Source organism: Bacillus rossius, chromosome 2, assembly GCF_032445375.1.
Source record: "Bacillus rossius redtenbacheri isolate Brsri chromosome 2, Brsri_v3, whole genome shotgun sequence".
In the NCBI taxonomy this organism is placed as follows: Eukaryota; Metazoa; Arthropoda; class Insecta; order Phasmatodea; family Bacillidae; genus Bacillus; species Bacillus rossius.
In genome coordinates, this window is record NC_086331.1 from 35,027,790 (window position 1) to 35,055,010 (window position 27,221).

The 27,221-nt window shown below is 37.9% G+C and overlaps 1 protein-coding gene across 7 annotated transcripts in view; it reads right to left on the bottom strand.

The window, feature by feature from the left end:
* The window catches only part of LOC134529232 (F-BAR domain only protein 2-like), a 220,632-nt gene that overhangs the window by 38,268 nt on the left and 155,143 nt on the right, over nt 1-27,221 (bottom strand). For 6 of the 7 annotated variants that reach the window (XM_063363115.1, XM_063363113.1, XM_063363116.1 and 3 more), the window contains 3 exons: nt 25,937-26,092; nt 13,754-13,886; nt 10,894-11,096 (listed from right to left, as the gene is read on the bottom strand). In XM_063363115.1, coding sequence (XP_063219185.1) covers nt 10,894-11,096; nt 13,754-13,886; nt 25,937-26,092 — 492 coding nt within the window. Of the gene's footprint in view, nt 1-10,893; nt 11,097-13,753; nt 13,887-25,920; nt 26,093-27,221 lie in introns of those variants that run through there. The other variant, XM_063363119.1, reaches the window with a different exon arrangement.

Below are 27,221 nucleotides of genomic sequence, written 5' to 3' on the forward strand. Positions count from 1 at the left end.
TATTCTAAATCCTATTTCGGCCGCCACTTTTAGAAAATTTGGTTTTGGTTTCCTGTGTCTGTTTCGTTTGCTTTGATGTTAATTTTCTGTTTGATGTACGACTGCTGCGCGATACCTGAACCATGGCGCGACACCCCCAGAATTAACATTCACATTCTTAATGTTGCCTTAAGTATCGATTAGATTGACTGGCCCTGCTTGTACAAGAATGTACGTTTTATTCATTGTTGTTGGCCGTAAATAGTTGCTCTATTTTATCACTTGGCTATGGCCATTGGATCGGACAGACCATGAGCACGAGCACCCTGAATCTCCTCGCAAGGAGCAGTTAGTTTGACCCACTCGATTCTGTGTCATAAATTGTGTTGTTTTGAGTGAGTTAATTTATTAAATGTTAAATTTTGGCTTGCTTTGTATAATAATGCAGGGGTCTCGTTAGGCGTTAACCTCTTGCTATATATTTGTATATGTTGCCTATGGCTTGATATTGTCCTCACGAGCGGGATTATTATTATATATGAACTTCTATATTTATTGTAATACTATGCGAATATTTGTCATGATTATGTGTCGAATAGTAGTCTCGAATACGATGACTTGTACCTCTAAATGCATCATAAATGTGAAAGGTTAATGCAGTTTCATATTGATTATAAACAATAAATTGTATAATTATTTTTGTATATTTGGTTGTGTTTTACGTTTCCATCCCTTGTTCACGAAATTTCACAACAGGTTTTACTTTCTGCCATGACCCATTTAGCAGGGTTTTATTCAAATTTATTAATTGTATAATTTTGTTTGTTGCCTCCTTAAGGCTGCAGCGAGAAGGTGAAAAATAACGCAAATTTAATTGATAATCACGAAATAATACGATTTCGTTTAGTTTTTTGTATACACGCGAAATTTTAAGAAATGTACGGTAACAAACTTGGTTTCATCTTGAGTTCGCCGGCATCGCCATTGTCAGAACTAAAACTAACCAACCTTAGCGGTAGCCTGCTACTGTTTATGTTTCGAAAATCACATACTTTACATGTATGTATGGAAGAACAAAATATATTGCTGCTAAAATGTGACCACAACACAAAATAAACATAATGTACGCAACCACAACTCCACATCATACGTGAGCGATACTGTTGATGTAATGGCTGGAAGGAGGCGGCAAGTTGTGAGCAAGCGGAACCAGCGTTGCCAAACCTTCAGCAAGAAATGTCCGCACGAAAATGTCATTTGGACCGTATTTCCCGATCCAGGTCCGTACATGAATTTTTTTTAAGATTATATTAATAAAACTATTGCACAATAATGACTTCGTGATTTAATTTTGCCATGAAATAGAATTACGAAATAAACGTAATAAAATCTTGTTCTTACACAATTCAGTTATGGAATAAACCTTGGGAATAAACGATTTGTGACGCCACAAAAGATTGCATGCTGGGAAGAATCAGCTTTTTTTTCACAAAAAACCGGTAGTTGTGCGCACGTCTGCCGTAAGGATCAATGCTATGTGTTTGTAACGCGATTCCAGCTGAAGTATAAGATAAACACCGTACGTCCGTACACACAGTGAAATTGCCGTACATGTACGGTCAGGACCGTACGGTTGGCAACGCTGAGCGGAACATAGAGAGGCGGAGCATTCACATCGCAGTGTTGCCACTTCTTTCGTTTAATGTATCGTATTTTACTGCTGCATGGGAACATTAAAATAAAATAACTTGAGTTTGTGTAAAAATATGCCGAAAAATGCTGCAAGTGCGCGGCAACATGCCGACGATTTCAATAGCGACGGGCTATACGCACCCGATACGGTGACGTTAAGGTGCAAATTTTGTAATTGTAAAGTCACATTTGAGAGAAAAGACACCGTGATAAAGCACACTAAGAGTGAAAAACACATAACTAAAAGAAAAAAATATGAAGACGGGTGTGCTGATAAAAAAATTCAGAGCTCTGTTGCAGAGTGCTTTGGTAGTACTAAACGTAAAAAAGCAGACGTCGAACATTTGGCACTGAGGACAACAGAGGCCTTCGCTAAAGCTAACATACCTCTTCAAAAATTGGATGATCCTAACGTAAGGGCATGGCTAAATGAATTTGTGGCAGGTTCTGGAGACATGCCTTGTGTCAAAACAGTGAGGGAAAAGTATGTTACTAAACTTGCTGAATACCACTTTGAAAACGTGATGGAAATTGTTAAAGATAAACTAATTTTTATCTATTCGGATGAGACTACAGACAGTCAGGGAAGATGTGTTTTTGTGGTACTCTTTCTAGTGCTCCAAGAACCAGTAGGCGAACCTCAGGTAGTAGCAGCAGCTTCAGTTAATTTTCTTGCAAAAGCGTATGCGACCACATGTGCACAAGTTATTTCAGAATGTGTAAATAAGTATGAAATTTCATGCAAGAACATCAGAGGCTTGGTTACAGACTCAGCTCGCTACATGACAAAGTGTGTCAACAGCTTGCAAGTTCTGTATGGAGATCACGTACTCCAAATTCAGTGCTGGGCCCACAAAGTTGCCCTAGTAGGAAATGTGTTGTCATGTGAACTTGTTGAGGTAAACAATGTCGTAGCGAAGGTAAAGTCTGCCTTTTTAAACACTCGCAAGAGGAAACACCAATATTTGCAATATTTGCAAGAAGAAACTGTAAAACCAGATAAACTGTTTCCAATGCCAGTCAATACTCGTTTGAATTCATGGTTTCGTGCAGTGTTCTACCTGGCTGAATATTTTTTGGAAATTATTAACTTTTTCAGAAATAGTGACTTTCAGGAAACTAACAATGCAGGAATTAAGTATCTGATCATGCTTTCAGACAAAGAAGTATCCGTAATTTTAGCACAGTGTATTTTTGTACAGCAGCATGCTTCTGAAATAATGGATCTGCTAACGAAACTTGAAGGCTCTAAGTACCCTACATCACATACTCTGTATGGGGATCTGGAAAATATACAAAAAGGTTTGGACTGTGCAGCAAAGGGTATATTTTCCAATACTTTCGAAAACAGTAGTGTCCTCAAAAATTTGAACACCACTGACATTGCACATGTGAAGCACAACTGTCAAAAAGCAACAACACTGTGCATGAACAAACTGCAGACACTCATGAACAGTGATCCTTGTGCACATGTTTACAGGTCATTGAACCAGCTTTTAAACCCTAAGAACATTCTGCTTAACAATACTGAAAACATAGTTACACAACTAAAATCCATTGCTGACCTGAAGATGATAGACAATGTTGAACTTTTTAAAGGGTACCAGTCTCTAAAAGATGCAGCAGAGTCACTGTGCAGAGCTGGTGAAGTTGTTGATGTAGTGACAATTCTCACTGCACTGACAACTGACTGTCAACAGTTTGCTCAGCTGTGCTTAAATCAATAAGGATGCCTACAAATAATGTTGAGAGTGAGAGGTAAAAGGCCCTGAGGAATGCAATCAATTTACATTAGGTCCAAGCCACCCAAGTGGCAGGAAAGAGTCTTTAAGGCTGGTTTCCAAAGTCTGTTAAATCGATTACTATTTAACTAACTAAGCAGTTTGCCACTCCGAGGATGAACAAAAAAAAAGTTTTAGAACAATCACATACCAGAATGAAGATTATCAGTAAAGAGAACAAAGTAAAAGTCCTTGGATTATAGAAGGCAACCTACCTCGTGTGACTATGAGGAGGAACTGGGATGAGCATTGCGCTCAATGGTGCTCAGTATCTTTGCACCTTAGAAAAAGTTTTTAAATGTATTTGAAATTGTGCCACTGGCAAAAAAATTTCCCTTAGAAAAATATTACACACACCCTCGTACACTGTGACTACTTAAACAAATTGGTGTTTAATATAATAGGAATTTTTTTTTTAACATCAAGCTTCGGCTGTTCTCTGCTACCCCGCGGGCACGCTCACTACAATATTGTTGTTTCAGATAGACGGCAGAACTTAAAAGAAGAGAATATGACAATTAATTTTTTTTTTTTTAAAGAATTTTATGCAACAGTTATGTTAAGCTAATGTGTGTGTAAAATTTTTAAAAGGGAATTTTTAACACATAGTGTTCATTAATGAAATGAAATTTTTTCTGTGGTTCTTAATATGATGAACAGTACTTTAATTTCTTATGTTATGTACTGAACAATGCATTAAGCTAACAAGTGACTAAAAAAATTCTGTATGGAAGTTTCACTGTCAGTGCTGAGCAATTTTTATGTACAACTGGAAATTTCATGTTTTCATTGTTATGTACTTTTGGTTTAAGCAAATGTAAAGAGTGTGTTTAAATTAGGATAATTATAAGCTATGCCAAAGAAAATTAATTACGTAACAAATATTAAGCCTATACATTTACAACTATTTAATTTAATTATCCAGATAAAAAAATAACACAGCTTTTTGGCAAAAATAAAACCGCCAGTTTCAGGTCTCTACCCATAAATCATTAGTTTCTTATCAGTTCAGAGTCATCGGCGGTCAAGATTGAGCCAGGTCATTTCATTTGGGTATAGTATTGTATAAAGGTTTGAGACACAGCCTAGAGGTAAAAACTCAGTTGGGTCTTATGCCCTCTCATACAGTGGAGCCCATCATCCACTACGTAACAACAATGCAATAACCCTGCTTACAACACTTATCGTCACCCTGATTGTTGTACATAAGGGGAACTGCGCAGACCTCAATACAACAAATGGTGCCACACCAACTGAAGTGGGGTCTGCACGGTTCCCCTTATGTCCCATGATCAGAGTGACAATTTTTGTTGTAGGGTCTTTACATGCATTGTGGGATATGTTCATAAAATGTCTGTATTAATGCCATGGGTGTCACCACATGAGAGGGCATATGGACCTAAACTCTATCTCAAGGCATGATGTCACCAGTGTGATGATTTGACTCAAAATCTCTTACTGTGACACCATGCAAGATTTGGTCCACTTTGATTGTCGGGCACATTGTTGGATGTTGTTGATCAGTAATATACGTGGACTCTTAATGTGTCTCACACACATCGCTTGTCAGAGATAGTTATCACATGGTCAAACAACCAGACAAGTGGTTCAGCAGAAATTATTTATTTAACGTTGCACTTTTACAAACATAAAGACATAAACAAATAACAATTAAGAAGGTAAAAGGCCCTGAGGAATGCAATCAATTTACATTAGGTCCAAGCCACCCAAGTGGCAGGAAAGAGTCTTTAAGGCTGGTTTCCAAAGTCTGTTAAACCGATTACTATTTAACTAACTAAGCAGTTTGCCACTCCAAGGATGAACAAAAAAAAGTTTTAGAACAATCACATACAAGAATGAAGATTATCAGTAAAGAAAACAAAGTAAAAGTCCTTGGAGTATAGAAGGCAACCTACCTCGTGTGACTATGAGGAGGAACTGGGATGAGCATTGCGCTCAATGGTGCACAGTATCTTTGCACCTTAGAAAAAGTTTTTAAATGTATTTGAAATTGTGCCACTGGCGAAAAAAATTCCCTTAGAAAAATATAACACAGACCCTCATACACTGTGACTTTTTAAACAAATTGGTATTTAATATAATAGTTATTTTAAACATCAAGCTTCGGCTGTCCTCTGTTACCCCACGGGCACACTCATGTCAGTCTTTGTGATATTAAGTTAATATATAATTGATTAAAGGTCTCCTTAAGAGAACACGGCAGCCAGAGGAAAAAGATAAACATATTACAATTGATGACTTAAGAATATTTAGAAATGTTTGGCACAGTCTATTGTGCTTCCCCCTCGGTAGGGGTGGTTGGTGAGCTGTTTGAAATTGGCTCTATGCACGTCACTCATCGTACATGTGATTAATAGAAAAGAGGCCAGGAGGGTTGTTGGGGAAGTAAGTATGTGGAGTCACATAGGGCTTCACAACAGTGCACCTCTGTACAATGTCACATCCTAAAATCATGAGGAAAAGTTAACCTAGTACAGTGAAACCTCTATTTAACAAATCTCAAATCATAAAGCTTCACATAAATGGCTAGAACTGTCTTTCTGACTGTTTAATACGATTTGAGGAATTAAACATGAAAAAGTACATAGAATACACTTGTTTAATGGCCAACCATTTGATGCTTGGAAATTATCAATTCCCATCCCCAGTGCTTCCTGGCATGCCTTTTCTTGTAAAAATCGGCCCAGAGACGTTGATGTTAGATACCCTAGCCTCCATTAACCAGTCAAAAAGTATCTTGTCCAAGTCATCATGTTTACATACTTTCACACGTTTTCGATTTGTCCCTACCAGGGAAGCGTTGTTTTAAATCTGTTCCCGGTTGGATAATATGGTCAAAAGTGTAGACGCCGGAATGTCGAAACGTTTAGCTACTTTTTTTTCCACCTTCATCAACTGCATTTAAAATTTCTAATTTTTTTTTAACGTCAATCTGTCGCCACTTTTTAGGATTAGAATTCATTTTACAGTAGAAACGTGATGATTTCCATAACTACGTGCGGAAATAAATAAACATCAGTGAAAACTGAAAAAACGGAAATTGTACTACACCATAGTTAAAAATATTTGCTTGTGCGCATCTTTAACCATAGAAACGCAAAATACTCTAGTTCGTCTTGCCAGAGCGATGGTACGAGAGGTTTCCGCCACTAGCGCTAAATGTACCCGCCATTTTGAACAAAGTGTGGTATGTATACACGACGTGTGTTATCCATGATGCTTTGTTTATTTTTTGTCTTCCGCGATGGTGCATATTATTTTAAGGTTATACGCACGTATTTTTAAGCAGTGAATGCAAAAATATTAGAGGATGTCTTGTAGGAGATGTTTATTTTTGCGTATTTTTCAAAAGCGGCAGTTTGTTGTAAAGGGAATTTCACTATTTCGGAACAAATAAAATTCGGTATTTAGAGGTTAAAACAGCATTGATCTTATGGCGGTTCGGCGGGACCAAAATTTTATTTCATTGCATGGGGTTTTTCGTTAAATAGAATATTCGTTAATGGAGGTTTTACTGTAGTTTAGAATTTTGTTTCAACCTCCAGTATTTACATGTAAGGGAATTTGAACTGTGATCACGTCAGATAATGTTTAGCCAGATCGATCAGACACGTCACAATGTGTTTTCTGGGTAATATATATTTAATAATGCTGGATTTATGATTGATGAATTTTAGTTTAAATTTTTAGTGATAAAATTAAAAAAAAAAATTTGTATGGCCCGGGTAAAAAGTAAACTTCATAGTCAAATTTAAGATTAACAAGAAATAAAAATAATGGTACATAGGTAGAGACAGGTGTTTTTCGCGATGCGCGAAATTGCGAAATATTAACGAAATTAACATACATAAACTTAAAAACGCGAAATTATCATTTCCTTAGAGAAATCACGAAAAAAAAATTAAGAAAAAACACACTGAAAATAGCTAAACGTCCGTATTTTGATGACTCGATAACAGCAGTCAATTATAATCGATTGTTAATGACTTTCGATAGTCTAGAAGTCGTATTCGTGTCGCGCTATCGCCTCGCCAGAGTCGCTACCCGCCACAGTTTGTTAAAATGGCGTTGATGTAATCAAACGTTTTTGCTCCGTTTCTTTTTGTAAAACTTTGATTTTAAAATGGTTGTGACAGTATTTGACAGGGCGGCGGAGTTTGCAAGCGAAGGATTCTATGTCTTTGACAAAGTGCTAAAAATTCTCATGTGAAAGTACTGCAACGTTAGAATAGAGTGGCAACGAAAAGACATGTGCTTGAAACACATAAAAAACAGTGCCTCGCATAACAAAAACAAGGAAAGTCAACAATCCGGTGCAAAAAGGCAAGTTTCGCTGGAATCAGCCTTGTTGACGGCAAATAAAAAAAGCAAAATTTGACAAGAATGAGTTCTTTATGTCAACAACTCAAGCTTTTATTGAAGCGAACATCCCGATTGAAAAACTGGATGACCCGAAACTTCGTCAATGGATGCACAAGTATATTGCAGGTAGGTGCTAAAGCGTACAATATTTTAACAGTTTTGTGCATTCTTAAGCAGATAAACAGAACGTTACGATAATAAATTTTGTTAGGCCTACCTACTCTTGATATATTCATATAGCTGCGAGTCGTGTTTTTTACAGCACTTATTGGAAAAAGTTGATATAACCTAGCCGTGGGTAAAAATAGACGTAACTTATTTATTTTTAGGTTAGGACTTGAGCTTTTTTTTTTGTCAGTAAATTTTTAAAAACAGTTTCCAGTACTGTGCTTTGTAACATTGTAACATTGCAAGACCCTGCCCTCCAAGATAAATAATTTTCTTTTAAACTATTTTTTATGCATGTAAATATTTCTTAAAAAATCTTTCTAATTATATTTTACCATTTTCATTCATTTTAGGGTTGATGTTTGCACTTGCTTTGTGTTTTAAGAAGGTATTTTGTATTTTATTAGACATTTTTAATCATTACTATTTTTTATGTAATTATTCACAAATGAGCCGCTGTACTAGATTTTTGCCTGTTTAGGCCTACTTTTTCAGGTTATTTCTAAGTGATTTTAATTTCGTAAAGTAATTTGTATTATAATTGCTGTTTGTAGTGTTCATTAACGTGTGGAATGATTCTAGAACACGGGACTGTGTCTGGGCTGGGGTGATGTGTAGAAAGAGATAGGCATAAGAGGCCTGTAAGTGTAAGTGAGAAAAACAGTGTTTCCCCGCCAACCGAGATAAAGACGGTAATTCCCCCACTGCGTGCGAACTAAGTGATAACTGCTGTCTCACGGTGTGGGAGAGAGAACGAGAATGGGAGTCCCTGATTTCGATGTGAAATTGAAAAGAGACACATCCGGGGAAGCCCAGAGTTCTGTGTGTACAAGGTTTTTTCATGTATTGTAACTTGTTCTGTGATTGGCTTGTATCTGTAAGCGTGAATGAAGCGTGCGTGTGATTGGTCAGTGAGGTCATGTGACGTCTACTCCCTGCATGGAGGAGTGTGTGGCAGGACTTCACCAGTTGTCTGCCGACTGCTGTACCAGTAGGTCGCGTTCGGTGGCTTCTCGCCAAATTATGAAGTAATTTGCTAATAGATCATTTAACGTGGGTGGTCAGAGCCATGCCGAGTATTAAATTAACCTAATTTTTTTTTATATTTCTTTCGGACAATAAATAGAAATTGCGGCCACCTTCGTCGGCATTTGGCTCGGGGCGAAAGTCGGTTTCGCTGGGTGCTGCCACGTTTGAGGCCGCACTGACTTCATGTATTTGCAGCAAAACATTACTGAAGGACGCTATTTTTTCCGTTAATTCTCATCATGCGAAATACGAGCAATTTTCGACAGTCAGATATACATGTGGAACGAGTGAATGAACCATTGGAAGTGTTTGGATTCGTCGGGGCATTCTGTTTGAAAAAATAAAAACAAAATTACAATCGGCGTTGAACATCTGTTTATTTTGTATATAACGAACCGTTATAACATGTTTAGGCCTAGTAAATATATGCATTTTTTAAAACCTGAACAATGCAGACAAACTGTGTAGTTCTACTCTTAAATGACATACAGTACAACCCTGTTATAACATTCTCCAAGGGACCAACATAAAAAAATGTTATAAGCAGGAAAATGTTATAAGCAGGAAATCATCTTCACTTTGTAAAAATTACACGTGGATTGATTAAATTAAAAAGTATAGGTAAAACAACACAAAATACAGGAGTATTACACTAAGTACAGCAATAGAGTGGAAAATTGGTTAATTTTATTTATAGATAATACCTAATAATATGCTAAAGAAAAAAAAATGTTTTGTACAATACAGTTCAGAGTCGAAACAGAAATATTCAACTCTTTTGCAATCACAACACACGTTTTGTTGGGGTTCCTGTCCACTTGGTTAATAAACTGAATTTTTTCAGCTACAGAATATATTTTCGCTTATATTTATCGGCCATCATAACCGTACAAAAACCTGAATAAAATTTCAATACGGCGTATTTTAATTAAATACGACCGTGACTACAATAAGTAAAAAAATAATAATAATTACGGTAAAGGTTAACCACAAACAAAAGCCGTGAATATACCCATAGAACAGTTAACCATCTCAAGGTGTTAAACCTTTGAAACAAAAACCAGCACCATAGAGTATAGTAGCACTGTTTCCGACCATGTATCAGTGCACAAAATGTGCATCATAAGTATAAAGGAACAAGTCATAGGCTAACAAGCGCGAACAGGACGCCATATTGATAGTCGATTCGGTGCAAGTTGTGGAGTGCGTGTGTACCACGTCTAAGGTGAACTACTCAAATGTAAACATCTGATGTTTGTATATGCGTGCTGTATTTTCTAGCTATGGTTTCGCTCTAAATTATGACTTTGAAGGAAGGGATACCGCAAATTGTGGCAGTTATCAAAGTAAATTTGAACGTTAAAGGCGGGAATGTAGAAGTTTTAATATTGTTATTGGTGGGAAATTAAAGCATTGTGATAAATGGAGAAATGATGGGACCATGAAATTATGGTGTTATAGGCGGGAAAATGTTAAAAACGGGAATGTTATAACCGGGTTGTACTATTAAACACATTCACGTAGAACTTATATTTGTAAACCTCATATTGCAGTTTTAAAATCAACGAAATTTTTGACGAAACTACTGATAAAATAGCGAAAAATATACCAAAATCATCTCGTAAAATTAACGAAATTGCGCAAATTTTTTCACCGAAAACACCTGTCTCTATACATAGGTAATGTATTAAAGTCAGGAAAAATAAAAATGGTATTAGTTAGAAAATGTAAACAAATGTACACAAAATTTTTTTAAAAAATTAAATGTCATAAATTAATAAATGACTGACTAAATAAGCAAATATATAAGATGGTATTAACCATTGAGAAAATATGCAAATTGGAAACAGTCCTTTCTTACCATTCTGCAATTGGGTTTGCCTGTAGAGACACGAAGCCACCTTCAACGGGAGCTGAAACTACAACATTGAGCAGAGGAGATGGTGCTGCCATTGCATGGGAGTTGTACTTGTAGTCAATGCGTAATGACGTACGTGTGGGCTCACACTTCCAGTAAGCAACAAGCTGGAAGGGACACGATCCGGCTCCTTTCTTTGGCTTCACCTACAAAGCATATTTTCCGCTGTACACCTTTAACCATCTGTACTAGAAATAAGCACTGTTAGGCAATAACTATGAAAAAGTTAAAAATTTTGGTTGGTCAGATGGCTAATGATGATAGCACTATAAAATAATGTGGGTCCTAACACTTAATACCAACCCAGTTCTGTTACACTGGGCATCAACTTTGTCTGACACAGCCTCTTTGCCGCATGATTGCTTGGCAATTAATTCCATTGGTTAAATTACCCCAAATACTAACCAAAAGATTGAATCAGGCTTGTGTAGGAACATATTTTGGATTGTAACCTTAACAACGGAACAACTGAAATAAGTAGTTGTACAATTTTATAAAGCTTACATTACTAAAATAAATTATTTAATCACATAACCATATTTTATCAATAATAATGGCTCAAGTAATCACTAAAATCAATATACATACTTATATAAAAATTACTTTTAACTGCTATCCTATCTTGTGTAATAACAAAAACATTATAAACTATATAGGAAGGTTCTTTTGTTGCACAATTTTGTACACAGACAGTGTACAGAAACAAAAATAACTTTAAATGCTGTATTATCTAAATAATATACACCTTCAAGATCCAACAAAAAGTTATGATAAGAATATACAACATAAAGAATTAGGCAATTAGGACATATATACATTAACGAAAAGTTACAGTTTTCAGTCACTTAGTAAATATTATATAATTATTGTGGTGTTCCCGTCACATTTCCTTTCCTTGGTGGTTCATATGTCTGTAAAAAGTTTGTATTATTTTTAATTTATTTATTTAGTTGCTTATTTGTTCAAGATGGGTTTTGTAATTTTTTTAATCATTTTAAGTCTTGGGGTTTTACGCTCATTTTCAATTCCTGTTGGCAAATAGGCATTGCAGAAAGCCATGACTTCCAGAAGATTATAGTGCTTTCAAATAAATGAGTCAAGTGTAAGGCTGTATTTTATATAAAATATTGGTAATAATTTTTATAAAGATATTTTTTAATATTTAAGTCTTAATAATGCTGGAAGTATTTTTAATGGACTTTATATGTTAGGCAAGACTTTTAGTTGAGAGTGTGACGAGAGAGGGCGTGACATATGCATGGTTCACCACCTGGGCAGTTGTGGCGTGACCGGGAAACAAATGACATCGGTGCGCACAGTGCGGTGTTTTTCGGCTGTTGTGTCGGGCTCCAGGACGTATAATTTTGGTGCTTTAACCACCAAAAAGTTTACGCTACTTTGCGCAGACACGCAAAATTTTTACATGTGAAAAACGAACTGTGATGCATCAAGTGACTGAAAATGTCTAGGCCTACACAGTGGGAGCATTGCGCAGCTATGTGTGCAATACGTTGTTACATTTATCAGCCTTACAACAGAGCACATAAGAGGAAGAATGCTGTAGACGTGCTCAGGTAAGAGGTGAGACGGAACAGGTAAGTGGCCACGAACATTAATTATTTACGTCCCACAGAATCCTGGTGTCGGTTGGTGTGTACGAGATGGATGAACTAGTGAAATTGTAGTGTTGCATTTGCATCCCGAATTACCTTTATAAACGGTGACGATTATTGGTACCTGATAACACGTAAGAAGTTTAGCTGCCTTTTGTAAAGACGTGCAATTCAAGATATAAGAATTATGTTTACATTGGAACTGCTACGTTGAAGTGCGATGTTAGCCACGTCACGCCCTTTTAGATCGCTTGGTAGTGCACACAACATATGTTAATATATTGCACGGGCAAAGGACTGTAATGGATTTTAGTCCAAAAAAATTTATGTAATTTTTTATAGATTTTTTTTACATGCAGTTTGTAATAAGATGTCTTACCATAGAATATATGAGAGCTCCCAGCTTTATTTGGTAAATTGTAATCATAACCATATTATACCTATATACCTGATAATTGTATCTTATATTATTTTAATATATTTTTTAAAGATGATATATGAGCGTTTTAAAGAGTACAGTGGGAAGTCACATGAATTTATAGGAATATACATTATATAGTAATAAGTTATTGTAAGGATATAAATTTTAATGAATTTTTTAATTTGTAACTACAGTTATTGGGATTCCTGATTCACAACCTTTTTGAGATGTTTGTAACCAATACACCTAACTGAGATAAGAGTTTGTCTGGAAAAAAAATTAAGTTCAAAATAAAGTTGCAAAAAGTTCTTTATTTAGTTTGAACTGCTACTTCCAAACCTACCTTTATTTTTTTTTTAATGAAAAGATTTTAATTTTGAATTATATTCCTTTGCATTTTTGCCTGCATCCTTAATGAAAGGTTTAAATACGTCATATAATAGGCACGAGTTGATGAAATGAAATAAAAATTTGTATTTATTATGTTCTGCAAATCAGATGCAAAGCCTGGCTGGGTGCAGAAGTTGTCACCATTAGCTAAGGTGAAAAGTAAATTGGACATTATTTTTTTTTTTCATTTTTCCTTTTAATTCACAATTTTTTGTAGTGAACAAAAAATTTTTCAGCCAAACCTACACCTTCTCTGGCCTGGTGCAGGCTGTTCACCCCCCCCCCCCCTTTTTTTTTTTTCACTCAATCCGTCCCTGCCACTAAGGGCCTTTGCAAAATTTTGATGACCTTTATTGGAACAAAAAATTAAACAGCTCACCTTATATTTCAGGACTTCCACATTGTAGTATGAAGCAGCAGGATTTTTTTCTGCCTGCCATCTCAGATGTGTGGTGAGAGCAGTCATATTAAATTCAAAGACACAGCTATTGCTGCTTGACTGACTTGCATCCCTACAAAATAATTGTATTAAAATTCCATGAATTCCTTAAAAAATTACTCTTTAACACATATGAGAATTGAAATAAGCCCACCTCACAATACATACATAATCTAATCCCTGTATCTCGTAACAATCTGTATTATTCTTGTGGCTTCTTCAACAGTATGGAATCGAAAAAAAAAAAAAATTTACTCCCCACAGTCTGCAAGAGATTAATGTAATATGAGAGTAAACAACTTTCCAAAAGTGTGGCAATAGAACTGTAAAAATATTGATGAAAATACTACTCAATAAAAATCCAAGTAAATGAGTAAAATTATGCAATGAAATATTTGGTCCATAATATTTGAAGAATGCCTCAAGTAATCCTTGGTTTAGAAAAAACGTTTGCCTTGAGTCATGCAATCATATTTCACTTTTATCTATGACTTAAAATAAATTATTTGTTGCAGATCAAGTAATTAGACTTGATAAAAAAACACTTGTTAAAACAAATATTAATATTATAGCAATAATAGAATTTGCCTATTATCAGGCTTTTCTTTAAATGACACTTTCCTATATGCTTCATAATGTTTCTTCAAAACTATAATAATATGGCTCCTGCTTGTTTGGTAAAATCAGAGTTTTAAACATAATGGAAATTTCAAATTTTCAGACTCTATATAGTTCAAATACTTATTTGTAATGTAAATAATTCTTATAGTTACAAAAAAATGTAAAAATTAAATACTTTTAAGTGACATTAAGATTGTTAGTATATTAGAATACTAAAATTTCAATACTTCTAAATAGTAATTTTTTTCTGCTAAATTACAAATTCAGCTTGCATGCAACAACAGAAAGTATCTTATTTCAAAGACATTAGCTGAAATAATTTTTTAATGTTGTACACATGATAGTACCTTAAAAATACACATTTATACAAAAACATTATTTTGAGATTAAACAATTTTTTTAGTCAACTAAATTTTAAGGTCCTGTACAATGTTTGGCAGAGAACTTACAGTTGTGGTCACAATAGTAAATAAAATAATAATTTCATCATACTCTTATGTTACAGTTCATTAACAATTCAAATAATTAAATTTCAAAACTGAAAATCCTTGAATTACACTATGCAACATTCAAACATTTTTGGAACAATGTTTTGAGACTGTAAGGTGATTTTAGAAGTAATATTTATGCTGATGTCAAATATGATTTTACTTTTCCTGTATCATGTAAGGTTTTTATACAATTATGAGTTTTTTTTAAAGGGGCAGTAAGACACTCCTGGCCTGAACAAGCATTTTCGGATGCTGAATTTCTCATAACTTCTTAAATACATTGTTTATAATGATGATTGTGACACATAATTTAGATAATAATGTAATTGAATTATTAAAACTGAAACCATTAAAAAATGTTACGTTGCAAGAGAGAAAATTGCTGAAAACTTAAAATTAAGTTGGTTTTCAACCATTTTCTCTCGTGTAACATAATATTTTTTTATGGTTTCACTTTTAATAATTCATTTACATTATTATCTAAATTATTTGCTACAATCCTAATTATAAATGAAGTATTAATGAAGTTATGTGCTATTTAGCATCCCAAAACGCTTGTTCAGACCAGGGGTAAATAAAAGCCCTTAAGTAAATGAAATTTTTGGACAGTGAACAATTTATTTGAGTTTCATTTACAAGTCGTGTATTTTATAACCCAGTATGAAATTGCAATGCACTTGCATTACAGTGGACAATAGTATAATATATTATACTCACTTTAAAATTCTATGACTGTTACGAAAACACAACGGTATCTGATAATTTAATTCGTCTTCACTGATTTCACTTCAAGATCTGTCTGATGTGGGTTGAAACTTCTCTTCGTTGATTGTCTTCCTTCAGCAGTGCCATCTCTTTTAAGCATGAAGCAGTAGTCCGCCATTATCTTTACATCCCATCTTCCCTGGTATCTCTTTTCCATGTCATTTATGTCTTGGTGTAAACATTCTCCTTGTTCTTCACTGACATTGCCAAGATTCGCAGGGAAAAAAATCAATATGTGAATGTAAGAAGTGAAGTTTCACCTCGCATCCTAATTTCATGAAATTCTCTAACATTTCTTTAACCATTCTTTTTTACTCTGAATGTTTTTTGTTACCTAAAATGTTAGCCACAACTTCTTTAAAAGAAACCCAGGCCTTTTTTTCTACAGAATTCATTGTATTTACAAACATACTGTCTTTCATTAATTTTTTGATCAGCTGTCTCACAAAGACCCCTTCTTTCAGTTTCGCATCAGATGTTTTCGGAAATTTTGTTACCATATACTGGAAGCAGTCACCTTCTTTTAGAAGTGCTTTAGTGAACTGCTTCATACATCCAAGTTTAATGTGAAGAAAAGGTAATAAATAATAGTACCTTGCTTTGTTAACAAGTGGTACACTTCTTATGTTCTGTGAACCAGGTTGTAGGATTTTTCTTTTGGGCCAGTCTGTCTGCTTCCAGTGTTTGTCTTTGGCTCTGCTGTCCCATTCACAAATAAAACACAGAAATTTTGTGTAGCCAGATTGTAAACCAAGTAGAAAACCAACAACTTTTAAATCACCGCATTTCAGCAGAACTTTTGAGATTTTCTTGTGCTTCCTTGAGAAGCACTGAATGCGCAATGGGTAATGAACCAAAGAAATTTCCATTATGTAAAATTTCACCTTTGAGACTATTTTTGGATGAGTCTATAAATAACCTCCACTCACTTGGATTGTAAAATTGTAAATATCACAACAATAAACCAGAGAGCCTTCTTCATTAAATAATTTTATTAATTCCGTCTCTCGAGTCTAGAGAATGAAATGCCCGGTGCTAGGAGTTCTTTTTTTTGCTTAGCTTTCAATCTTGATCCAAGCCATTGAGTAGCATTCTTTGTCAGATTTAAGTCACGATTAAATTGTTTATTTCATTTTGAGCGAATGATTTTGGCGCAGAATTTTCTTTGGACTTGTAATCATCAGCATTATCACATTCATTTTCTTAACTGCTCTCCTGTAGCACATTTTCGATAATTGGAGGTGTAACTGGGATAGGAAGAGATTCACAATGTATAAGTGATCGTATGGCCGAAGGAAAGTTCAGATATTGTATGTCCTTCTTAGATTTTGCGTTATGACCTTGAATGTTAACCATACAGAAATTACAGTCCTTAATATGATTTTGGGGCTCCCTCCAAACCATTGGAATTGCAAAGGGCATTGATTTGTTTGCACCATTTTTCCACAGTCTCAGTCCTTCGACACATGTACGTCATACCTTGTGCGGAACCCAGTTTTTGTCTTGATCACCAAGCTTTATGCCGAAGGAAGCTTAATAGACATTTCTCACAAAATTACTGATGTCTTGTCTCTGCTTAGCAGTTACATAACTACCACAAATTTAACAGAACACGTTTAGGTTATTTAAACACTTAAGAGAACTCATTTCTCAAATATAACCTCACACTACTGCATGTAAACAATGAATTATTGTTTCTTCCTAAAGCCAGCTGGGTGTAACAAGTGTAGCGAACTATTCCCTCTTACCAAAATAAAATTTCCACTTCGCAATGAAAATTTCCTTTGTAAAATTTACGTTTACATAAAAAATGAGTTTCCTCAAATTGTAAAAAAAAAAGTACGTGATAGGAAAAAAAGGATTGCAGATCTAAGATCGGAGAATAATAGAAAATCATGTTTCGTAGTGTTATTTCTAAATAACTTTAACATCAATAAACCAAAATAAAAACAGATTTTACTAAACACTCCAAAGAGAATAACTTAAGCCGTAATGATTAAATATCACAAAAAAAAAATAAATGTAGATTAAATTAGAAATAACTAACATATTGTTACGATTTACTGCGGGTTCGTAAAGGATAGCCCAATTAAAGATTTTTATCACACACAGTTTTATTTATTGCCACTATTTACATCACTAGCTAATAATCTAAAAATGCCAATTAATCAATTGCACTCAAAAAAAATGTTGCCTCCTCCAGTCACTTGCTTCTCACAATCCACATGCCTCGCTGGACCGCACCTCTGGCGCAACTCTCGCCGCAGCACCCCTCGTGGTCCTCCGTCACCGGACTCCATCGCCGCACTCCACCGTCGCTGTCGCACTTCCCCTTCGCCGAGATCCCACTCGACGCCTCGCTCGGAACTTCGCTCGGAACTGAACTCTTCGCCCTGGAACCTTCGTCCAGGGACTTTGCCACTCTATCGCCCGGAAACTCCGCCGCGGGAAAACTCCCGACTTCACTCTGAACTCTTCTGACTGCCTGCCCTGACATCCTCGGGTATATACATAGGCCCCGGTGCAATTCCAGAACTCATGAGAGCGGCCGGGGTCAGTCGCGTCACTCCGAGCCGTCCCGATGGCAGAAATCTCTCGAAAACACATGTCGGCGGCTCGCGCAACTCAACAGCTGGCAGGTTTCGGATGTCAAACTAACAGTGCCGCGCGGGGGGAAGCGGAGGGCTGGAGGGAGATAAAGCGGCGACCCAGGTGTGCACGGCACATCTCATGTTACGGCGTGCACCCACGCGTGACGCGGCCTTGCTAACGTTCGTAACATTTCCCCCTCCTTAAACCAGTTCGTCCCGAACAGGTAACGCATCCCTTCCTGCATATTCCCTCAAGTGGTCCAAATGTACCACTTTCATACATCCCCTCTTTCCTCTCTGGATCCTGTAAACCACATCATTTAGGTGCTTTAAGACCTCATAGGGGCCTTCCCATGATGCTTGAAGTTTAGGGCACCTTCCCTTTCTTCATTGCGGGTTATACAACCACACTAAATCACCCTTCTGGAATCCGGATGAATTGGCTTTCAGGTCATACCTAGTCTTCATTCGATTTGTCGCTAATCGAAGATTCCTGCGGGCCTCCTCGTGTACAAGTGACATTCGCTCCTCTAGATGATTTACATATTCAGTGGTGCTGGTCGGCTCCTTGCGCGGACGACCGAACTTGACATCACAGGGCAGCCTCAACTCCTGTCCAAACCCAATACTCGCAGGGGTCTGCCCGGTGGAGTCATGGATGGAAAATCTATATGCCATTAGGAACAACTGGATGTGTTGATCCCAATCCTGTTGATGCTCAGCCACAACTTTGGTAAGGTGTTACTCCAGAGTTCTGTTGAACCTCTCCACCATTCCATCGGACTGAGGATGTAGGGCTGTTGTCCTGGTTTTATTTATTCCCAGTAACTGACACACCCCCTGAAATATTGTCGACTCGATATTACGGCCTTGGTCTGAGTGGAGCTCCATTGGTACCCCAAATCTGCAAATGAAGTTGTTGACTATTGCATCTGCAACAGTGGAGGCTTCTTGATTAGGAAGTGCATAAGCCTCCGGCCACTTGCTGAAGTAATACACTGCTACCAGAATATACCTGTTACCATCTTTAGTCTTGGGAAATGGTCCAGCGATGTCGACGGCTATCCTCTCAAAGGGGGCCCCTACAATGTATGCCCTCATTTTCCCATGACTCCGGTGTTGTGGCCCTTTTTAGCCGAGCATGCTTCACATTGTCTACACCAAGCCTCCACATCCTGGTGATACCTCAACCAATAGAAGCGTTGACGGGTCTTGGCTAGAGTTTTGTTCACCCCTAGATGACCACCAAAGGTACCATCATGAATTTCCTTCAACACCTCTGCCACTAGTCTCTTTGGAAGGAGTAGTTGCATGGTAACTACAGTAAGTCCTCGGTTTACGTCGGGGTTACGTTCCTGAAAACCGCAACGTAAATAGATACGACGCAAAATGAGCCATGTTTCATGCCACCGGCCGACCACGGCCCAAGGTCGGCCGGAAGCGCTGGCATACAGACGTGACAACGGGCAATTTTATCAGCAAATGACAACCGACAGCGTGGGAAACAAGTCCAACTAGTACTTCTCAGCTTTATAGAATGGTTATTTAACCAGCTGCTTTATTACCTTTATTGATTGAAATATAAAAACAGATATATAGTCATTTGGAAGACATCTTATGAAGAAAAAATCATAAATTGCAGTGTGCTGATACTGTAGGCCTACTACAAACGCATTTAATCACGATAAAGTTAACAACGGCACGTTTAAAACTCCGGCCAACTCAATGATATCATAGCGACTGAAGTGTAGAGCTGTAGCAAACCGTATGTATTCGTTACTGAGTAACGGGTGCGGCATCTAGTAACGAGTAACGAAACGTTACACACGAATGCATTTCGTTACTCGCATTTTTCGTATGTTTTACGCATGCGCGCGCTTATTCGTTACAAAGAACGATGTTTGTTTATTAAGAAAAGTATAATTTGGAAATTCGTCGTCCAAGTTTTTTTCTGTTTATTAAAGGTATTGTGTGTGTAGACAAAGTTTGAGATTGGAACAGAAACAACGTAAGAAAGTATTTTTTACAAATTATAAATATGTATGTTTTTGTTTTTTATTATCGCGTATTTTCAAGTTTTTTGTTCTTATCTTAAAAGAGATATTATAATAAAGCTGCTCTAATGAGATTTTATTGTTTCTTGGTTAACAAAAGCTGTTAATTATCAAATACTTTTAATTGTTTATATTCAATTTATTATTATTTACGCGACGTCATACTGTACGCGTACGAAATAAGACTCGATTCGTTGCTGTTACATAACATAGCATGTTATGCGGTATCAGAAGTAACGAGTAACGATACGAAAGTAACGAGTACTAATTGTTATAGTAACGAATACATACGGGTACACTTTTTTTAGTTACTTTTACACCTCTACTGAAGTGCCAAGGAGTTGGACGAAAAAGGGTAGGAGAAAATGCTGTGTCGTTGTGGGCGGACTGGTAGTATTGCATCACCGCGCGGAGAGCAGCGGAGAGGAGGAAGCGTCCTTCATGATGTATGATAAGATAAGGCGGTGAACGTGTAGCTTACGCTACATAGCATAAATTAACTACCGAAGGAAACAAATAATTATAAACGAATTATATACTGTTTTTTGGTTAAAATAAAGATTTACGGTCATTGTAAACGACGTTATTGTGAATCAGCGACAACTTAAATTGAAACATGAGTACTCAAACATTAGCGACGTTAATCCGAAACGACGTAAATTGGTACGACGTAAATAGAGGACTTACTGTACTTTTCCATTCGGACTCTCCCATGCCCTCATTAGTAGCCCATCCACAATTCTCAAGGAATCCCACTGTGCCCAGTAAGCCTTCACCGTCCTTTGGTCACTGGACATTTCATGCTATTTTGGACGTCCTGCACCACTCTCTAACCAGCTTATGATAGGTGCCAGGTCAGGATCTTGCCGCTGCACTGCCTTCAAGCTGGCACTATCCCATATTTCTTCCCCGTTAATTATCGTTGTTCGCCGAATATCTTCGATCCCCTCATTTTTCTCTGCCCTGTTGCAATGGTTACAGTCTACCTTGCAAGGCCTTCGGAAGAGGGCATCATTGCTGTGAATTCTGCCTTTCCTGTGTTTTATCCGACAATCATATTGCTGTATCTGTTTAATCCACCTAGCAAGTTGTCCCTCTGGATTCTTGAACTGTAGTAGCCACTTAAGTGCGGCATGGTCAGTGCGTAAAATAAATTTTCTCCCATATAAATATTTGTGGAAATGTTGCAAAGACTTTACTACAGCCAAGAGTTCTCGTCTTGTGACACAATAGTTGCGTTCAGGCTTAGACAAAACTTTGCTGTAGTATGCTATTACTCGTTCATTTCCACCCTGAACCTGGGACAGAACAGCGGCCGAACCACCTCCGCTTGCATCTGTGTCGAGGATATACTCTCCATGTAGATGGGGTAGGCAAGTATGGGGCTAAAACACAGGGATTTCTTAAGGTCTTGAAATACAGTCGTGCATGCCGAGGTCCAAATAAATTGTCTCTTGTTCTCAGTCAGCTGGTGCAGTGGTTTTGCGATTGTCGAAAACCCGGTCACAAACCGTCTGTAGTAAGTACAAAGTCACAGAAAACTTCTTACTTCATGCTTGTTTTAAGGTTGAGGCCACTCCGTAACAGAACGGATCTTCTCAGGACCTGTTCGCACTCCATCCTGCGATACTAAATGCCCAAGGAATGTTACCTCATGCTGGAACAAAAAGAACTTCTTAGGACTTAACTTAAGTTGGGCATGGCGAAGCCTGTCGAATACATCCTGGAGATTTTGCAAATGTTCCTTCACTGTATTACCTACTACAATAATGTCGTCCAGATATACTAGGCATGTTTTCCAAGTCAAGCCATGCAGGACAAGCTCCATCAATCTCTCAAAAGTTGCAGGAGCATTACATAACCCGAATGGTAACACAGTGAACTGGAACAGACCACTACCTGTCGTAAAAGCAGTCTTCTCCTTATGCTCTGGGTGTAGCTCCACTTGCCAGTAACCACTCTTCAAGTCCAATGTAGAGAACCGTCTGGTGCCAGTGAGTGTATCAAGTGTGTCATCGATACGTGGAAGGGTGTAGCTGTCCTTTTTTGTGATATAATTCAGCTTCTGGTAGTCCACACAAAACCTCAGTTGGCCATCCTTCTTCGCCACTAAAACTACTGGGGAAACCCAAGGACTTGCTGATGGTTCTATTACACCATCTTCCATCATACCAGCGATAAACTTCTCAGCCTCTTCCTGTTTTGCTAGAGGCAGCCGTCGTGGTGCCTGTCGGATCGGCTCTGCATCACCTGTGTTGATGCGATGATAGACCAGGCTTGTTCTCCCAAGGTCAATATCCCCTGAGGAAAATACATCCTGGTTGTTTACCAGAAAAGCTGCTACTTCTTCTATTTCCCCATCAGTCAGATTATTTTGGCATCGCCTTAGTAGTTGCTCCAGATTCGGTTCAGTGTTTGCGCATCATGTCTAACAGGTGAGGAAGACTCGCATTGGCTTACCCAAGAGACTGGTTCGCAGCTAGCTATTGGGTCCCCTGGTTTTAGGAGCTTTCTTCGAGAGTTGAGGTTGGCCACCCTGACTGGTACAACCTCGCCGCATCTTGCAATGCTTCGAGCGACCAGGAGTGTCTTCAATCCTAACTTCATATCTGGCTCTATCAGGTAGCTCATGTTGCCCCTAGGGTCTCCAGTAATCCTAGCTGCTATTATCTTCTCATGATTTGCTGGAATTGAAATAGTTTCGCTAACTACCACTTGCATTACAGGATCTTCTAGTTGGTCGGGAGTAAACAAAGCCACCTCTTCATCTTTAATACGCAGTACCTGTCCTTCCATGTCAATAACGAATCCGTATCGATTCATGATGTCTACTCCTAATATTACCTCATCGGTGATATCAGCAACAAGAAAGGTCTGTGATAATGTCTAAGTTCCAATCCTTAACTCCAGATCCAACTGTCCATGCACAGGTGAGGTGTCGCCGGTTGCTGTTTTGAGTCTGTATGGAATGAGTGTTCTCTTCAGTTTTTCTCTATTTACAATATCTGTGCGAATAATAGATGCCGATGCTCCTGTGTTAACAATAAGTAAACACTGTCTGCCATTGATCCATCCATTGAGCAACAAACTGTCATGGCCTCTACGAAAAACGGATACAGGAAAAACCCTAGAGGCTACCGTTTCCTGTAGAGCTGGCATGCGTCCCCTCATACCAGCTATTTCTCGTTTCCCTGTTGGTCTTCTTGTATTTCTTCCTGTTGTGTTGTCTTCCTGCATGTCGGACAGTCCCACTTGATGTGTCCTAGTTCATTGCAGATGAAGCATCGCGGGCGTCCTCCTGCTCTTTTGATCTGGTTACCTGGAGTATCACTCAGCAGCTTCTTCAATGTCCTTAGTATATCTACTTCATTAGTGGTGTTTCTAGCATTTGCTGCATTGTAGGGCTCCAGTCCAGCTCTCCTTATCCTCATGCTTGTGTTTCTAGAGGCACTGCGTGCTGCCTCGATTTCCAGAGCATGAACCAAGGCCTCGCAGCTCTTCTTGCTGAACCTCCGCATCTGAGAGTCCGTCTATAAAAGCACTAGTGGCTAGCTGCTGGCGGAACTCTGTCTGTGCTTCTGGGTAGGCGAGGTGCACAAGTCGCTCGATGTCGGCTTCGAACTCTTGGAGGGTTTCCGAAGATCTCTGTTGACGTGTCTTCAGGGCTGTTCTGTACACCTCGCCCATGTGTCGGTCGCCATACCTCAACTCAAGGGCCTCTACTAAAACCCCATATTCTTTCTGGTCTGTAACTGGTATGGTCTGCAGCAGCTCTAGTGGAGATCCTCGCAGGGCCAAGACGAGTGCCGTAGCCTTTTCTTCATCGTCTCACCCATTTACTTCAGCAGCTGCCTCAAACTGTCGCCTGTAGACAGCCCATGACGATTGGCCATCAAAGGTGGGTGGCTTGAATTTTTGAGTGACAGGTTGCGCCTTCCACCTTCACATCTCCAGAAGAACTGCTTCGTTTTGTAGCACATGTAGCATCCTTGAGCATCCGACGCCATTCTTCTGTTACCGCTGATATTCGCTGTTCTGTGGTGTGCTCGAGTTGGGCCAGCTGTTGTGCTACTAGTTCTTCATGTTCTGCCACATGCTGCTCCAAGCACTGTACTTTTCCTTCCAACTGGTTGCTGGTTTCATCGATTTTCTTTTTCATTTCTTCTTGGTTTTTCTTGATGTCCTCTATCTCTTCCTTCATAGCATTCTTCATCTCCTCTTGGCAGTTATCAATTTTTTCTTCATTTCTTCCTGATTATTCTTCATCTCCTCCTGGCAGTTATCGATTTTATTCTTCATCTCGTCCATTTTCTCATGGCTACTCTTCAAATCATTCTTCATTTCGACCAAGAATGCCATGACATTCTTAAGGTCATCGGCAGCCATCTTTCTTGTCCACATACACTACAAGTCCAACACTAATGTCTTATGATGACACTGCAATTTCCCCTATGTGCTAACCTAAACCCCTACTAAACAATAACACTAATTTTAAAACTAATACTACAGTTCCTAACACTAATTTTAATACTGAAAATCTAAACTCTGATTTTTTTAAAGTCACTATTTACTACTTACAAATGATTTAATTAGGGCTATCCCACTTCTGACACCAAAAATGTTACGATTTACTGCGGGTTCGTAAAGGATAGCCCAATTAAAGATTTTTATCACACACAGTTTTATTTATTGCCACTATTTACATCACTAGCTAATAATCTAAAAATGCCAATTAATCAATTGCACTAAAAAAAAATGTTGCCTCCTCCAGTCACTTGCTTCTCACAACCCACACGCCTCGCTGGACCGCACCTCTGGCGCAACTCTCGCCGCAGCACCCCTCGTGGTCCTCCGTCACCGGACTCCGTCGCCGCACTCCGCCGCCGCTGTCGCACTTCCCCTTCCCCGAGATCCCACTCGACGCCTCGCTCGGAACTTCGCTCGGAACTGAACTCTTCGCCCTGGAACCTTCGTCCAGGGACTTTGCCACTCTATAGCCCGGAAACTCTGCCGCGGGAAAACTCCCGACTTCACTCTGAACTCTCCTGACTGCCTGCCCTGATGTCCTCGGGCATATATATAGGCCCCGGTGCAATTCCAGAACTCACGACAGCGACCGGGGTCAGTCGCGTCACTCCGAGCCGTCCCGATGGCAGAAATCTCTCGAAAACACATGTCGGCGGCTCGCGCAACTCAACAGCTGGCAGGTTTCGGATGTCAAACTAACAGTGCCGCACGGGGGGAAGCGGAGGGCTGGAGGGAGATAAAGCGGCGACCCAGGTGTGCACGGCACATCTCATGTTACGGCGTGCACCCGCGCGTGACGCGGCCTTGCTAACGTTCGTAACATTATGTACAAAAAATTTATATTCTTTACTAAAAAATAAATTTATTGTGTTTATAGAAGTATAACAGTACCAAATCAAAAATGTTTTCCAGTATAACAACTATTAATCACACATTCACAACTAGCAAACTTTTATTTTGGCCAAGTAAGATTATATAATATTATATTACAAAGCTTAGATAAAGCATCAAATTTTTAAAAAAAATATTCAAATCACTTTTATTGATACTCCACTTACGTCATGTTGTACTCACTTAGAAACAATGGGCTCATTTGGAGTAATCACTTCCAAGTGATCAGTGTTGCGGATGCGAAATAACAGCGGAGCAGGATTTGGGTTGTTAGCTAGAACTGTTATAATACCAGATGGGAATGACATCATCATGTCTCCTGACATTCTAACAAGACACCTGCAATCGAAAACAAATACATTCTTCATTGCAGTCTTTAATTTTAAAAAAACCTATAACATTAACTGTCACCAATATCAACAAAAACAGTTTGTATGTTTAAAGGCATGGGGAAGTACCAAAAAATTAGTGAATAACAAAAAATGCCAGGCATAAGTTAACAAGTTGCTGGAGTATAAATGCTTAAGGAACTAATGTTGATGCACATAAGCACCATAAATTGCTTTAAATTAATGTCAATAATTTTTTATTTCTATTTGTGACTTGTCCACCAACAATTGAGGAACTTTAATGGCAGGCACAAAAATACAAAATACAGAAAACACAAAGACACAGAAGATGCAGTCACTGCATGTGACCAGGCACGCACTACAAGCATGTCAGCACTACGCAAAGGTGGGCACCACCTACAAGGAAGACAACCCATGCAGGTGGGCACTACCTGAAAGTAGTTGCAACAAAAACAAGCAGGCATGGCACACATGTAGGGGCCATATGACTACAAGAAAAAAAGAGATACAAATACATAAACACAATATATAAACACAAAACAAGTCACACACATATAAAAATAATATATATTAGAATAATATATAACAGAGTAGCAATAGTGAAAATAGAAGATACTCTGTGTATTTATGCTTGAGCAGAGGGTACAAATTTTTTTTATGAGATTTATATTATTACTAGTAAGAGAAAGAAAACTCATATTTATTTAAATTAGATATAAGTCTACATATAATATTGGTATAATTACTTAATGAACATAGTAAAGGAAGCCTATGACTATTGAATGTTTACCACAAATGTTGTGCTTCACCATATTTTGAGGTCCCTAAATATGGCAACTTAAATTGATTTCATCAACTAAGTTTTTCAGATCAGTACAAGATATGTATTGTAATTTTATTTACTTAATAAATTTATATTAAACATACAATATTTTGAGGAATAGTAATAGAATAAGTACAAAGATAAACATAAATAAGCCTAGTAAACTTAAAGAGTTGCCAGTATTGAATTTTTGAATTTACTACATTTACTCTAATATTTTTCTTCAAATATTTTTACTCAAATTTTGAATCTTTCTAATTCAGAGATTCGGTGGTATTAGAGAATTTGAGGATTC